At 37.2% G+C, this 17,574-nt stretch overlaps 1 protein-coding gene across 1 annotated transcript; it reads left to right on the top strand.

Annotated features, from left to right (window-relative positions):
- The first annotated feature begins 627 nt into the window (after positions 1-627).
- Positions 628-15,315, top strand: LOC118265437 (phospholipase A1-like). The gene is made up of 7 exons (XM_035578293.2): positions 628-759; positions 2,296-2,347; positions 2,700-2,952; positions 4,497-4,648; positions 6,139-6,377; positions 7,931-8,087; positions 14,930-15,315. The coding sequence occupies exons 1-7, from the start codon at positions 720-722 to the stop codon at positions 15,009-15,011; spliced, it is 975 nt and encodes a 324-aa protein (XP_035434186.2). The 5' UTR covers positions 628-719; the 3' UTR covers positions 15,012-15,315.
- The last annotated feature ends 2,259 nt before the right edge of the window (positions 15,316-17,574 follow it).

The following is a 17,574-nucleotide window of genomic DNA, read 5'->3' as shown; positions in this document are numbered from 1 at the left end:
ATCAATGTACCTATTATTTTTCCAGTAATTAGACAGATTATAGGGCTAATTTTTCAATAAATAGTCATTTTTCCATTCATAGTATAGAATATGAATACTTGACAGTTTTTGAATGGAAAGAAATATTACTCCGATGCAGTTTATAATGATAAACGCTTTAAAGTATTGTCACAGTTGAGTGATCCCCTATGGAATTGCAAATGTGATATATTTTTTGACATTCACACAAAACGTATTAAATATGACTAGTTGCCATCGTCTCCATTATAAATCCCGTCATTGGTACCATCACAATAGAGTTATGAGGCATATACATTAACTTATGTTACGCAGTCAATAATTTTTTTGTTTTTGCATTAAGTAACTAATCTTTTGTGCTAGTTTTCGGCAAATGAATCTAGCCCGATATTGTACCATTTCGTAAGAAATAAGGATCAGTTTCATTTGCGAAAATTCGATACAAAATAAATATGCATCGTCCACATAATGCTGATTTATTTGCAACTTTTTCAATGCACAGAATTCGTTAATTTAAATCACCCAATTAATAACGTTATTTTACGGTAATAATTTATTATTGCTTACATAATTTCGGCTATGTAAAAGGGGCATTTTCGATGTGAAACCAAGTAGTCTGAAGGGCACTGCTGTCCTGGCGGCATGATAATTGTTACATAAGTGATTTTTAATACTTATTCTCAAAGAAAGTTTTCATCACAATGGCTCTGAATATTTCGACAATTATCGTATTTCTTGTTGGTAAGTGTCATATTTTATATCGTTAATCGTTATATTTATATCGTTATAATCATAATTTTCATCAAATAGCTGCAGGCATAAATCTTTCTTTTATTGTCTCATCAAGTTCTTTAATCTCCGTCAGTCTGTCCCAAGTTAATTTAACATACCTAGCTATAGTCGCAACTGTAACTGCTAACAAAAGGTTGCCGGAGCGGGCAAAGTATTATTGATAATGAATAAAACATTACATTAAGTGTGGTAATATAATGTTAACAAAATGTAAAGATCTAATCTCCCCAGTACACAAATTCAAGGATACCTAACCAGGATTCAAGGATAGGGGATCCTTAAATACTTCCAACGATCACCCCAAAAAGCCGACTACGCACTCGCACTTGACTCCTCTGGTGTTGTGGGTGTCAATGGGCGGTGGAAATTGGATACCTTTAGGTGGTCCGTGTACCCGTCTGCCGTGTTATCCCATAAAAAATAATGCTTGCTTATTCTATGTAACTATAAACGAATCATGACCAGTAGAAGCTAGCGGACCTTGTAGAGTCTAGAACAAATTTCCGTGTGTTTAGGCGTTTTTGCCATACCTATTATTGGAAGCAAGTATTACAGATCACACAAGGGACCCACTTAGTTTTAAGTAAAATTTCCGTGGTGCTTGGCGACTGGGCTTCTCCAGTTTTGCAGTCTTTTTTGTGCCTTTACGGCCTGGACACAGTCTCTGGCGGTGCGGTGCGCGGTGAGGCGAGAGACGCGTCGAGCGGTGTGATTTGCGGTGGTATGCCACAGCTAGCCTAGTAGCGACCACGACGGCGTGAACACTAGACGTATTTAGGGAACGGCTAACTATTAAAATGCTCCTGTCAAAAGTCATTATTTTATGTTAAAAACTTGCGGTAAAAACAAAATTATTTGTTTCGTTCGTGCGACGCCTGAATGCGTCCACCGATGCCACCGCCCGCGCCGCTCTAAGCTGTGGCCGCCTCGATACTCGCTAGTACATTTGTTTCACTCGCACACTGCGCAGCCCGTCGCCGCCGTGTACCGCGCGTGTCTCCCGCGCCGCAGGTCGCGCCGCAGGACGCGCCGCGCTGCGCATCGCCGTTAGCTGTGGCATACTTCTTAAGTTCTCTACCATTTGTTTTCGCCGCACACCGCTTGCCGCGTCTCAAACCGCGCCGCAATCCGCGCCGCTCTTGGCTGTGGCCAAGGGGTTAGGCTTAAGTCATTATGTCACCTGCATTAAATTCACCGAGAGAAGTGGAAACTATAGTTTTCTTTTTCTTCTCCTCTAAATATATGTATCTTCTGATTAATTTCGTTGCGCGATCTAAGACAGTCATTCATGTCCCTGGGATGCGCCTGACTTCAATCTTCCGGTGTTTTCATGGTTGCATCTGCTGTAGATCCTGGCTTACAGGAGTTGCAGCGGTGTGGGAGGGTGTGGCGGGTTTGTACCTTAAAAAAGAGAAGCTAGCGGGACTCTAGTCATTTGTTGTTGTAGCAAAATACATAATTATGTTTCATTTTATATTTTTTTAGCAGTTCTGCAGTTAACGCGAGCTGAAAGTTGGGAGCTAATTGGTTACAATGGGTAAGTACAACCTCAATAAAATATAATAGCTATTAAGTTAGTAAAACCGATACTACCGATATAAAAAAAATTGATCAATGTATATATATATCTACTATAGTTGCTCTTACATTGTTCCCAAAATAATTTTACTTGTAGCTAATGCAATGTGCATTGCTACGTTATCAATGTAATTTAAATCATATTTTAATTTTTGTTCTTATGGCTGTTCCACAAACAACCTCTGTTGCTTTCTTTGCTTTGGTTCAATTGTTCAAAATATAGAGACACATAGTTCTCGTTCTAGTAGTCTTTCCGGGATATAAATTGCATAATTATTAGATATAATAAAAATTTTTATTGTATCTTACAGGACAAGAGATAATTTCATGGCAGTTAGCTGGGAAAATGCCACACAGCTCATAACTAGCGGATTTATAAATGGAAATATGTGTGTAGTCTTTATATGGCATGGATTTATGGGTACTCCAAATACTCAATTCGTACCTGAATTGGTTGATGCTTACATCAAAAAAGGTTGTTCACCAATAGCTGCAGATTGGTCGTCGTTAGCCAATCCGAACCCTTCACCAAATTATTGGCAAGCCGCTGCAAATACTGAAACGGTAAGTAAACCTATTTAGGTCCATTATAAGTAAACATTGTCACATTGTCATGCGCACCCCTCGTCACTTCTAATTTATTTTGTTACTAGCTACTTCGCGCGGTTCCACCCGCTCTGCTCAGTTCCTTTCGATCGTAGCGTATGGTTAAGTATTTATATGTTAGTATAGATGAATCCGAGGTTTGCTTGATGCTTAAACGCGTTTGGTCTAAAAATGATTTGTTCAATGAGTTCCTCTCAACCCTTAAACATAGTTTACGTTCGGCCCCAGTTCGTTACTTACAAAAAATGACAATGTTCATGGAGTCCTTCACCGATCAAAAATTATTAGATAGGTAATATAAATAATTAGCTTCTGCCAACGGGCTCGCCTGCGTTCCCGTAGAAGAAAAAATTCTCCTATACAGTATGGAGATCACTCATATGATTTAAATAAAACTACAAGTAGAACTCGACCACAGAAGCATAATACAATTAAATATTTAAACGTTTAAGAATGATAAAAATTAAATTTTCAAACAAAATAAATAATTAAATTAAGCAAATATTAAATTCTGTGGGATCAGCTTCACGTTTCTTGACCACAGACGAGCTGTAATGTTGTAGGTGGTCTAGGATTGTTACGGACATGCGGCGCGCCTGGTATAATGCCGTATTTGTAAAGAGTGTTCAAATTAGCTCAAAGATAATTATTCATTATTAAGAAACGCTATTTCGCTCTTTCTATCTCTCGTATATTGTCAGCCAATATAGATAGACATAAATGTGGTTTAAATTAAGTCATAAGAGGTTTCTCCATAAGGCATATTATTACAGACCTTTATACAAATTTTACCTATATCGATTCCCTCAACCATTTTGACGTGGTTTAGTAACAAACAAACACATAGACATTTGTAATAATATAAGTAAGAAGAAATCCCCAGCACTGCGTCAGACTATTGTCGACTATCGGTCCTACATAGAACATTATAGGTATACACTATACAATGTATACCTATACATATATGTCTATAGAATAGATATATAGATTATAAAAAATGGGTTGGCTGATAAGATCCTCGCCAGGCTATATAGCCCAATTTATTATATGTTTGTGTAACTTATCTTAATTAATGATAAAAAAGTAATAATCGCGGCTTTTTTTGAGGGGGTAAAATCATCCAATGATTCTTACTGACTAAAAACCATCCCGTTCCTACTCCTGCTTTTCGAACCGGAGCCCCGGTAACATCAGAGGCGTAGAGAAGTATGCTAATTGGGCCTCCAATAACCTCACTTACCTATACAACACAACACAACACCCACACACCCATCAACAGCTTATAAGTGGGCACTGCTGACCAAAGGCCTCTTTTCACACGCAGAAGGTTTGAGCATTAATCACCACGTTTGCTTAATACGGGTGAACACAACACAAACGTTGTTTCATGTCGGTTTTCTGAGAGGCCGTGGTATCACTCCAGTCGAACCGGCCCATACATACCGAAGCATGGCTCTCCCACACCTAAAATGCATGATTATAATATAATCAATATTTTTCAGGTCGGTAAGGAGTTTGGAGAAGCTTTATCTTCTATGACTGCAGCAGGCCTAAGACGGGACAAAATAACTTTAGTTGGTATTTCATTAGGCGGGCATGTGTGTGGTTTTGCCGGCCACGTTTATGAAATTCTTACTTCATTCAAACTAGACCGGTAAGTGCATTCAGGGTACTATCCACTTTTCTGAAATCTGTGTATAGGTACAGTGTCTCTGAAAATTTTAACTTTTTAAACTTACATTTTAAATTGCTACAAAAATACCCTATCACGAGGCTGATGACATCAAATACAGTTAGATTTCTCCATACGCTAATCGTTTTGCGCAAAAATATATTAAACTATATGTGCTATTACGAGTCACATAAATTAACATTATTTAATATTAAAAAAAAAACAATACATAAACCTAAAAAACATTTGTTAGGAGCTGTCAGTGTCTAATTGAAATAACTGTCATTCATCAAATGCAAACAAGCTAGTCTAAGATCCAGCTGCAGATCTGTGTACTTATCGAATACATGCTAGAATCCTCATTATTACCAGTGATAGGAATAGGTAGTGATTATTAGCCCAAACTTTGAAGAACATTTTTCCCTGACAACACTTAAATACATAAAAAATATATATTATTTGGAATAAGTTCATGTTCTTTACCTAAAAGGGAATGACGGATTTCGACTTACACAACTTTTAAAACAAAACTCACTCGTACACAAAGTTTCTACCTCCAATAATTTCAATATAAAATACAAACTTATAAAACCATTCTAAATATGAAGACTTAGTGAGGGCACATTCGGCTAGCTTTTTAGATTGGGTCCCGACTGCTTCAATCGGGTACGATGACTTTCTTGTTTTAGGGTTTTTCATTTTCATATTATAAAAAAACGCAGTTGGGTTTTTTTAGTTTTTTAAATTACCTTTTTATATCGCGTACTTTGGATGTTGATACCTATTATAAGATTAAACTTGGAACTAGGAACCTGAATTTATCAAGTACGGTAATTACCTACTTCTTAGTTCATGTAATACAAAAATCCGATGTCGCATCATCCACAGTCTTATCATCTGTATAAATGTAAACAGTGCAGGCTTTAATGTCTGACATTTATGTAACAATTTCTGTCGTAGTCTTAACGTAACTTAAAACGTAGTGTCGCCACGACCCCAATCAAGTTAAAAGATTATTTTGTTTATATATCAAATCTGCCTACACTAGAATTACACGAGTTTTCCTAATTTGAGTGAGGGTACTGTTGTATTTATTTTTACATAATACATATATTTTACTAGCTTTATCTTGAAGGCCTTAAGCCAGAAATACTCGTAAGTTGCGTGGCGTCTCGTGGTGCCGTCGCCATGGCAAGCATTTGACGACTCAGGCGACACTACACGACATGCAAGTGTGTCTACTTCTAATCTTCTTAAATTAATGAAATCGCCTCACTTCTGGGGGCTTAGTTATTTTACGTTATGAATTAAAAGCTCGGCGCTCTGATTGGCTTGCTCCAATGAACCAATCAATCAGAAGACTAAACACAATGTATCAATCTGACTGTAAAACAAATTCCTACTAGGCCCTCGTAACAGGCCACGCCACGGTAATATAAGTACTTTATGCCTTTACACGCTTCTGATTTCAGTATTATAGCGCTTGACGCAGCCAAACCTGGCTTCGATCCAGAGATTTTTAGATGTATAACAAGTACTGATGCACATATAGTACTGGCAATAAAAACTGATCCATATGGCTTGGGTTTATGTAAGGACTACGGAACACACAATGTGAACTTCAACCCAACGTCCATAAAACAACCAGGATGTCTCGGGTCACTCACCGGTCCAGTAACTACGTTTTCGAATTCTAATCTTACGGACCTTGGTACGTATAATGTTATTCAAATGCATTAAATAACACCTACCTACACCTATACTTCTATATGTCGTTAAATCGTATATACTTAGTACACTATATCTATAATACTAGCTATTTCCGCGCGGTTTCATCCGCACTGCTCGGTTCCTATTGATCGTGGCGTGATGATTTATAGCCTATAACCTTCCTTAATAAATGCGCTATCCAACACAAAAATAATTATTAAAATCAGACCAGTAGTTCCTGAGATTAGCACGTTCAAACAAACAAACTCTTCAGCTTTATAATATTATATATATATATAATATATATAATAATATATTATATAATATTATATATATTATATATTATACTAGCTACTTCCGCGCGGTTTCACCCGCTCTGCTCGGCTCCTATTGGTCATAGCGTGATGTTTTATAGCCTATAGCCTTCCTCGATAAATGCACTATTCAGCACAAAAAGAATTATTCAAATCGGACCAGTAGTTGCGGAGATTAGCGCGTTCAAACAAACAAACTCTTCAGCTTTATAATATTAGTATAGATATAGTATATATAGTATATATATATATATATATAGTATATAGTATTAGTATAGATAGATTATAAAAAAGTCAATTACCTTACAAAGTTGGGATGGGCCACAATAGTTGTTTTGCGATCTGATATAGATGATTGACTTTCGACGACACAAATCCTACATCGCACATGTGAAGTTTACATGCGAGCAAACATGGATAGAAAATTTCAATGAACAACTGTTGAGCAGAAAGCCCGTCAAACACAATCACCTTGCCTGGTCGGAGGTCCTTTTCTTAGTGAACCTTACTCTCTGTTCCCTTAAATGATGATAAAATCGTGCAATTTTTTTAACTTACATGGTCACTAACCATATTATTCGTGATCATGGCGCTTGCAACAGTGCCGAAATATTTTTAACTCATAGAAATTAGTAAATATGATAACTATGCCGTTTTACGTTCAAATGATATCATGTAAAAAACATCAATTGAATTATCCAACCGATAAAATCTGCAATACAAGAATAAATCGATTACAAGAAATAACTTATTAGTTTCGGTTTCGGTAGCTACTAACCATCTTGCACACAATTTTGTATCCATTACCTTTTTATACATATTATAATATACAATACAATGTATTATTATAATTAAAATAAAAAAAATAAACATGTTTGAAAAATGTTTAACGTTTATTGCTTTTAACGCCTTTAACCCATTGTATGCCGAAAAGCAGATCCACGCGAGATACAATGCATTGTTTATTGCTTTTTTATATACAAAAAAAGGTTATAGTATCAGTTGTAGTATCAGTGGTTTAATATTATTCTAAAGTTGTGTGACCGATTTCAAATAAATTGCAAATTATGAATCCATTTTTACGATATTATGTGTAAGTGTCTAACCAAGATTATGTATATCTAAATCATGCATTAATCTCTGTGGTATTATTGTCAACATTTTTCTTTTTAAAGTGTGATTTTATAAGTAGGTACCTGACTACCTAAATATACGCTTCTAATTATTCTTTAATTTCCAGTATATTGCAGCCACGGGAGAGCAGCGAGGTATTTTGTTGAAATGTTATTATATAACTGTACAATGATAGCCAAAAAAGCCAATAGCACCTCTGAGTGGGTCCTCTTCGCAAAAATTCTCAAATACACAATTTGTCTCATCCGTGACGTAGTGCTGGGGTAAGCTTTGAAATTAAATATTTTTATTATATTTTTGTTGTAACTAATATTAAAAAATATTTATAACCACAGAAAAGAAATGATGTTACTTTACAGACCGCCTATGTATGGTTGAATAACAAATCACACGTTCGTGTATTTTACCCGTCCTGTATAGATTCGTTATACTATATAACGAGGTATTAATCCCAGCCGGGTTTTTAGGAAGGGTGACGTCAGCACCGCTGACGTCACCATCCGTATTATTTGCACTCATGATGTCTCAGATAAACGAAACACAATTTAGAAATATAAAACAGCTTTATTTTTATAACTTCTTTATCATTACAGTTTTGGTATACCTATAAAAGTAAATACACTTTTCCACTCAATCAATAAACACAATAATCAATAAACACAATAATAATTATCAACAGCAATAACAATTATAAGTATCAAAGCACTCACCAAACGACCGTTCGGTCCAATCGCCACGAGCAAAAAAGTGTCTTAGTGAACCCAGTGAACGATGCAAGAAATCAACATGGCGGCTGAACGTCACGTTTAGGGAATTTACAATAACACGTGTTTACTTTTTAATTCTAATAATTCAAATTGATCTTTCATAATTCATAAAGTAATTTTAAACGAATTGTCGAATAACTAACACATTTTAAAACACAGTAATAACAAAACGGATATTCAAAAACCAACGATAAACAATGGCGGCTGTAACAACTACTAATATTTCAAATCCTTTTAAAATGATCGTTGCTTTTTGAACCTTTTAATTGATCAAAATATTCTTATAGAATTACCTAATTAATTATCAAGTTCATTAATAAATTTATTTATCAGAACAAAGAAATGAAATGAATTAAAATTAATCATAAATTAGAAATAAGAATAAACTTTAAAACAAATGCGTCGACACGGCCATTCTGCGGGGCGGTGCGTGCTCTGCGCCTGCCTCGTTTCTGAAAGTAGAAAGTTTTTATCTTTACTAGGTATCTGGACAGCATACCTAGGGTAGGTATTGAAATATAATTTTAAATTTGCACATAGGAATGAGCTGTAATAATGATAAGCAAATATGTTCTCGTAGATCGTGTTTATAATGCTCCACGCATTTTACACGTTTCATATTTTTGTTATTTAGTAAATGCAAATGTCTCCACGCATCCTTGCATTTTTGATTGATGATGTGGTCTGGGCGGTCATGTACGCCGTGGTCCACAGTACATCTTTGTCTTAGTAATGTGGTTATGGGCGGTCATGTACGCCGTGGTCCACACAGTTTATTGAGTTAAAATTTAAAAAGTATTGTGGCTGTGGTCTGGGCGGTCATGTACGCCGTGGTCCACAGAGGCTCTAAAGGAAATGGGTAGGACGATGCTGTGGTCTAGGCCTTTATTTGACCGTGGTCCACAGAGGCTCTGAAAATGACAACTTAGGTGGGAGATGGGACATGTAAGGATTAATACTGTCTTGTTATGTGAAAATTTTTAAGTTAGTTCATTATTGTTATTTTAAACTGGGTTGTTATGTCTCTGTTAATTCTCTTTGTGTTTAAGTCATAGAATAAATTATGAAATGAACTCACCGATTGTTTAACAATCAAACGTCATCGCAGCCTGTGACGTTGATGGCTGCGGGTCACTTGTGTTCGTCTGGGGCTGGAGGTCATCAGGGTTGTTTTGTTGGTCATCATCAGAGTGCGTCGACATGGCACCCTGATCACCAGGCTGCGGTGCCCGCCGAAGCTGGTCGTGAGCAACCTTACGAGGTCGTCCTCTTCCTGTTACTCGTTTAACGATGTATCTGTCCTTATCTTCAACCCTCACGATCTCATAAGGGTCACTGTACTTGAGGTCCAGGCATGTTTGATTACGTGGGTTATTTTTAATCAGTACGTAATCACCTTTTTGAAATGGCCTTATCTTAGCCTTATTTTGATCAAAGCGTCGTTTGTCATACTGAGCAGCAGCTTGCATTTTCTGTTGGACTTGTTGGTCGAGTATGTCAAAATCAATAGTTTCTTCATCAAGGTTTACTAGCCTCAAAAGTTGTGGGGGTACAGTATGCTGTCTTCGAGTCAGGAGAGTGAGTGGCGCCATTCCGGTTATACGATGAGGAGTGCAGTTGAATGCCAATTGCAGGGCTTCCAAAGCAGTTTGCCAGTTCTCGGTTTCATAATTTTTTACCATGGTCAACGCGTTCTTCAGTGTAGCCATGACGCGCTCAACTTGTCCATTCGCTCGGCTAGCTCCTGGCGCAATCGCGTGAATGTTGATACTAAAGTTGTCACAATAGTTTTTGAAATCTCCCAGGAATTCTCTCCCTCCATCAACTATAACTTGTACGGGTGTTCCAAATAAATGGATCATGCGTTTTAATGCAGCGAGACAACTGCTTGGACTTTTATCATTTGAATAATTAAGGAGTAAGTATTTGGTAAAGGCGTCTATGATAACAATCACATACTCGTCCTGACCATTTTGGTTTCTAGAACCCAATTTGCCCGTAATATCCATATGGATAACTTGGAACGCCGTAGTTGGTTTTTGTATAGGATGCAGTTGAACTTGTGTAGCACCAGAAGGACCCTTTGACATTTTGCATACAATGCAATTATCCACGAACTTTCGAACGATTGAGCTCATCTTGTCGAACCAGTAGGACTCTCGTAATTTACATAGCGTCTTCTCCCATCCCGGGTGTTGTAAAGCAGTGTGATACGAATTTATTAAGCTCCATTGAAATGACTTCGGCACCACAATAGCTTCATAATTGCCGAATCGTGAGTCGGTAAGACGTTTCTTGAGTACGCCATCCACCAGGACATAGTTCTCTACTGGATTACCGCTGGCAATACCATCAATAAGTAAGCGTAAGTCACTATCTCGTCTCTGCTCTACCTGAACCCATTCCGTATTTCTGGTCAAAGTATTGATTGTACTCTCCATATTTGGGTTTCTACTAAAGAAATCGGCATGCTGAAGATTCTGACCCTTACGATATTCTATTTCAAAATCATAATTTTGGAGAAACGCCCACCAGCGATGAATTCGTGGAAGTAAATCTTTCTTGAATTTGGACGCTTTAAGCGCATTGCAGTCAGTGATGACCTTAAACTTCCTCCCGTACAGGTATTGACGAAAATGTTTGATTGCTTTAACCACCGCCAAAGTTTCAAGTTCGTAGGAGTGGTATCGACTCTCTACTTCAGTGGTACGCAGGCTCATGTAGGCCACTGGATGATGTCGCCCGTTAACTATCTGCACCAACACCGCCCCGTAGCCGATGCTGCTGGCGTCGGTGTACAGTTCAATAGGAGCGTCTTCCTGGAATATCAAAAGGGTAGGCGCAGTGGACAAGTGTTGGATGACATAATTCCTAGCCTGATCATGCCTTGTATTCCATTCCCATTTTGCGTCTTTTTTAGTTAACTCGTATAGTGGTGTCATAACACGAGAAAAGTTTGGTATAAAGCGTCTAAAATACCCCGCTAACCCGTTAAATTGCCGTACTTGTTTAACAGTTGTGGGAATGGGGGCTTTCGTTAGGGCTTGTATTTTTGTCGGGCTAGGACTAACTTGTCCGTCTGATATGATATTACCTAGGTACTCAATAGAACGCTTAAAGAAGGCCGTCTTCTCCACATTGATTGAAAACCCTGCTTCCTGAAGAGTCATGAGTATTCTCTCAATGCGTGACAAACCCTCTGAAAAGTCCTTACACTTTGTGAGTACGTCATCTACGTATACTTGACATATAGGATTAGGCCCGTAAAGTAGAGGCCCCAGAGCTCTATTTATACATCTTTGGTATACAGAAACAGCGTTACTTAAACCAAACGGCATGGCCAAATACTCATAGAGGCCATCGGGCGTTACGAAGGCAGTTTTTTCAATAGAGTTTTTGGACACCGGTATTTGATGAAATCCCGCTGCCATATCAAATGTTGAGTAGTAGAAGCCCCCTGATAGTTGATCGATTTGGTCAGAAATTATTGGTAGAGGGTAATGATCCCTAAGAGTATTTTTATTCAGCTCCCGGTAGTCTACGCACATGCGATTCTGCCCGTTCTTCTTTTTCACCAATATAATGGGACTAGAGAAAGCAGAGGTACTCTCTCTAATGATATTATGTTCTAACAACTCGGTCACGATTTCTCTGACTTTTTCTCTTTCGACAGGACTCAATTTGTACGGCCTACGCTCTACATACCTGTTAGGATCTTTTAAACGGATTTCTAATTCACCCGTGTTAACCCGCGTACGCGGATATCCATGAATGAACAAATGTGTATACTTGTTCAACAGTATTTTTAACTCGTTTATCTGATCTTCACTAGATAAGTCGGTAATAAGTCTATCAAATTTTTCATCATGTGAATGCATGTGATAGACCACCGGTTGGTGCAGTAATTTGGCACCCTGGGCCGTAACTAATACACTTAGGTATGTGTTCTTAATAAGGTTAGTACCGATCAACATATCAGAGCATATTTCGTAATCCGGAACCACATGAAACTGTAGTTCCACGCGTAAATTGTCTATCTGACAAATGGTAGTTAAACAAGTTAACGACATCAATGTAAACTGCCCAATGCCCTTCAAGTAATGGACTTGATCAACGCGTTTACCCGGAATTTTCGCAGCCACCGACTCGCGTATCAGTGAACATTCCGCTCCACTATCAAAAATAGCAGTAAATTCAAAATTTCCAATAGTGACAGGTAACCAAGTAAGATTTGGTTTGCCAACGCAATTCACATTTGAAACCACTGAGCGTTCACGTTTAAAACACGTTTCATATGTATGCCCAGCTTTGGAGCAAAACGTACAGGTAGGTTTGACAGTGTTTTGCGTTTCACTATTTGAAACCTGACGCGGCTGTAGAGCTGTGTTTTTGTTCGCAAAACGACAATCACGTGTATCATGGTTAGTCCTCTTACAAACTTGACAATATAACTTTTCTGCCAAACGTGGGCGTTTGTTTAAATTCTGTGACGTCTGATTCGAATTTAAACGTTTTGTTGGACGTATTGATGAAGCTACAGAAATTAATTCAGGTACAGATTTTGCACGCGCATTTAATAATTCAATTCGTAATCTTTCGTCACTAACGCAGCCAATAACAGCCTCTACCGCGTCATCACTAGTCAGCTTATCTTTGGTGACACGTTGCCATAATACCCAGGCCTCGGATAGAAACTGTGCAATGTTTTTGCTACTGTCGTAAACATGTTCTCGAAACCGAAATACATCTCGCGAATACCGACTTTCAGGTTCAAATGTCGTGATCAACACATCGCGCAGCTCCTCCCAAGACCCCGTGGACACCAACCAATTGTCTACGTATAACCTCGCACGACCTTTCAATAAACTACCTACTTTCATTCGAACATCATAATCACTGAGGTTGTACGTGTCCATTGCAGTGCTAACATGCTTGCACCACTCGCGAATTCCTATATTACTGTCCGGGTCATATGACGGTAAAAATATATCACTGATTTTCACTTTAGAATCGACCTTCGTCATACGATCCGATACGTGCTTCATCATCTGCATCATTTGAGCAAAGAACTCGGCTGGAACCCCGCTAACAGAAGTGTTAGCTATGGGAATTGCATCAGAATGACTAGGAGAAGTGGGTGGTGATCCCACTTCTGATAACGAGGTATTAATCCCAGCCGGGTTTTTAGGAAGGGTGACGTCAGCACCGCTGACGTCACCATCCGTATTATTTGCACTCATGATGTCTCAGATAAACGAAACACAATTTAGAAATATAAAACAGCTTTATTTTTATAACTTCTTTATCATTACAGTTTTGGTATACCTATAAAAGTAAATACACTTTTCCACTCAATCAATAATCACAATAATCAATAAACACAATAATAATTATCAACAGCAATAACAATTATAAGTATCAAAGCACTCACCAAACGACCGTTCGGTCCAATCGCCACGAGCAAAAAAGTGTCTTAGTGAACCCAGTGAACGATGCAAGAAATCAACATGGCGGCTGAACGTCACGTTTAGGGAATTTACAATAACACGTGTTTACTTTTTAATTCTAATAATTCAAATTGATCTTTCATAATTCATAAAGTAATTTTAAACGAATTGTCGAATAACTAACACATTTTAAAACACAGTAATAACAAAACGGATATTCAAAAACCAACGATAAACAATGGCGGCTGTAACAACTACTAATATTTCAAATCCTTTTAAAATGATCGTTGCTTTTTGAACCTTTTAATTGATCAAAATATTCTTATAGAATTACCTAATTAATTATCAAGTTCATTAATAAATTTATTTATCAGAACAAAGAAATGAAATGAATTAAAATTAATCATAAATTAGAAATAAGAATAAACTTTAAAACAAATGCGTCGACATATACAATCCTAATATTATAGTTGTTTAGGTATGTGGCACAATTCCTCCCTTAGTCGATCCCAAATCCCTCAATTCCCTAATCTCCAAAAGCCAACGCTCTCATAATTCCAGTGGCACTGAAGGTGTCCATGGGCGTCGCGCGACCCTAGATGACGCGCCTACTCGTTTGCCGCATATTCCATAAGAAATATTCATACGTATCAATGTAACTAAAATAATTCCATAAGAAATATTCATACGTATCTATGTAACTTAAATAAACTCTTGTCTTCTATTTATTGATACAGAGTGCCTCACTCACAACGTACCTTACATACCTCTATAGTGATTCTTATCATCACTACTTACTTCATTCTTTTTTCAATCTTTCCATTGATAAGTTACCAATGAAATCGGCTCGTACTTACTTTGTAATTGCATTATCTTTTTTTAATTTTCCAGGAACCCAGGCAACTTTTATTTGACCACCAACGCATATCCTTTATATGGCAAAGGGGAGGATGGAACGTATCCGGCGTTTTAAAATCGGAATTGTCTTAAAATGAAAATTGGACAATTGGATAGTGATGCTGTCACTCTCTTCAAATAACATCTAATATATAAGTATTTGTAGATATTTAGAATTAGATAGATATTTATAGATAGAATCTACACTGAAATATTGTTGTTAATGATTCACCTTCTTGTTTTATTTACATAATTATATAGTTAAAACATAAGCGTTCAATATTCTTATTAACTTATTATACCTAATTGTAACAACAACAGATTAATTGAAATAGATTGCCAATGTACTTTTTTGTGTTATTCATTAAAGATATATTAAATACAACTGAGTTCCTATTTGTCAACTACCTACTTGTTCTGTAGTTTTTCCGAAATGGCCTCGACTGCAGTGATAACACGGTTTCACAAAAACCGGCGTGAAACCACGCTTGCGCTTACTTCCAGACTCGCCGCATCGCGTCCCGGTGTGAATTGACCCTTAAACGGGAGTCGATATTATTATTATTAAATACAAAGTTGATATCACAAGATTGTGAGCCGCAGCCTCCTTTTCATACAAAAATAAAGGCTTAAGTTGGTTCTTGGAGCTCCGGCTCGAAAAGCAGGAGTAGAAACGGGGTGGCTTTTAGTCAGTAAGAGTCTGACATTCCCTCTCGCCTCGACCAAGGAAGAGGAGAGAAGTCATTGGATTATTTTCCCCACAAAAAAAAACAACAAGGTGACTCTAGTCGTTCTTTTTCCCATACAAACAGGGTGATTTTCTACCACTGTTTGGCATCGTATTGTACATATAAAATTAAACATGGTATCGTTTTGTCTCAATTAACTTTGTCGGAACGGTTTTAAATTTGTAAAATATTACACCACTAAACAAGCACATCCACATCGACAAGTTCGAGCCGCCGACTAGACCGCTGTTAAGTTATTCTGTTTCCCGCATTAAATTTGTCGAGGGAAGTGGAAACTTCGCATCGTTTTTTTCTTCTCCCCTAATAATATCTTCTGATTTGTTTAGTTGCGGAACCCAAAACAGTTGTCAATGTTTCTGTGACGTTTACGCGCCGGACTTCAGTGTTCCGGTGTTTCCTTGGTTGTATCTACTGTAGACATTGGCTTATAGGATTTATAGATTTTGGGAGGTTGTGGCGGGCTTGACCCATGTAAAAAGAATACAAACAAAGTTAAATAAAAATTAACACCATGTTTATATGTCTAGATGGGTCTACTCCGGTTCTCGAATGCGAAGTTTCGTTTAAGTTTCGACCGTAGGTTTTATTGATTTACTAATTCAATTACTTGAAATAATGTTTTACAGTTCGGCCGTAAGATCTTGGCGTGTCTGAAGTTAGGCTCCCGCAATTTTAGCGCTTAAAAACCCTAACAAAAAGAAAGGTATTAAAGAAATAAATGCTAATAACAGTTTTTAACAGCAATAAGAACTACAAATTACATTTATTTGTTTAAACCATTTTTACGAGTTATCAAGCGCTAAAATTGCGGGAGCCTAACTTCAGACCCGTCGAGATCCGAAGGCCGAACTATACTTTTAATTTCATATTAAAAACTATTTATTTATTTACTTCATTTCATTCGTTCATTTTTGTTCGTGAAAGTTCGCAATAAATAGAATTGTAGTACCTATGCAATCTGCGAAGTTTCGAACGAAATTTCGTTTTTCGTTGATTTAAAGTAGATCACAAAAAACGTTGCAAAAATGTTCTTGTCAATAAGTACCAATCGTGTCATCTAGACATCACCACGTGTCATGCACGTTATGTACTTATTAAATACCTACGTAAACAAAAAAGTACATATTAAAAATGATAACGGTAACATGCTTCATCAAATTATACTAAAATTATAAAGGACGTATAAAAAATGATAAACAGATCAGATTTATCGAGAAGTACCTAATTAAAAATTACAATTACCTATGTTATTCATATTCTTGATCTACTATTGCTAAGTAAGCTAAGTAGGTGTGTCTTTGGTAATCTGTGACAACTAGTGTCCGACCGAAAGTTCGGTTTCGGTTTCGGTTTCGGCCGAGTTTCGGCCAAAAATCAAGTTTCGGCGACAATTTCGGTTTCGGCCAAAATTGGCCGAAATTTTTGCCGAAACCGAAACTGATTTCGGAAGTTGTCGTGCACGCTCGCCTAACGTCGTTTCTCGCAACCTCGCGTCGTTGCTGCGAGAAACGACGTTATGTCGATGTTCGGGAATTGTCGTGCGCCGTAATTTGATTATTCATAACTAATAAACATTTTGCTATGACAAGTTTATTTGAAAAAATAATAAAAATATTATTAATATTTTTCTATATTATATTAAATAATAAATCATTGCAAGAAAATTAATATACTGTGTTTCCATTTCATATCCTAATTAATAATTAATGCAGAATAATCGATAAAATGTACCAAACTTCAGTATTCTAAGTAATTTTATACATGATCACGTGAGTTTCGGTTTCGGTTTCGGCCGAAACTAAAGCCACTGCCGAATATTCGGTTTCGGTTTCGGCTGGAAAACCAGTTTCGGTCGGACTCTAGTGACAACGTTATGAGTAGTGTATTTGT

This window comes from Spodoptera frugiperda, chromosome 28 (assembly GCF_023101765.2).
Source record: "Spodoptera frugiperda isolate SF20-4 chromosome 28, AGI-APGP_CSIRO_Sfru_2.0, whole genome shotgun sequence".
Lineage (NCBI taxonomy): Eukaryota > Metazoa > Arthropoda > Insecta > Lepidoptera > Noctuidae > Spodoptera > Spodoptera frugiperda.
Note: the sequence above shows the minus strand (reverse complement) of the source record. Positions and strands in the feature narration are given on the sequence as shown.

Coding starts and splice junctions, on each gene's coding strand:
- LOC118265437 (XM_035578293.2), top strand. CDS start 720: ATGGCTCTGAATATTTCGACAATTATCGTATTTCTTGTTG. Junction 4,649..6,138: donor ACTTCATTCAAACTAGACCG/GTAAGTGCATTC, acceptor TTCTGATTTCAG/TATTATAGCGCTTGACGCAG. Junction 6,378..7,930: donor TTCTAATCTTACGGACCTTG/GTACGTATAATG, acceptor TTTAATTTCCAG/TATATTGCAGCCACGGGAGA.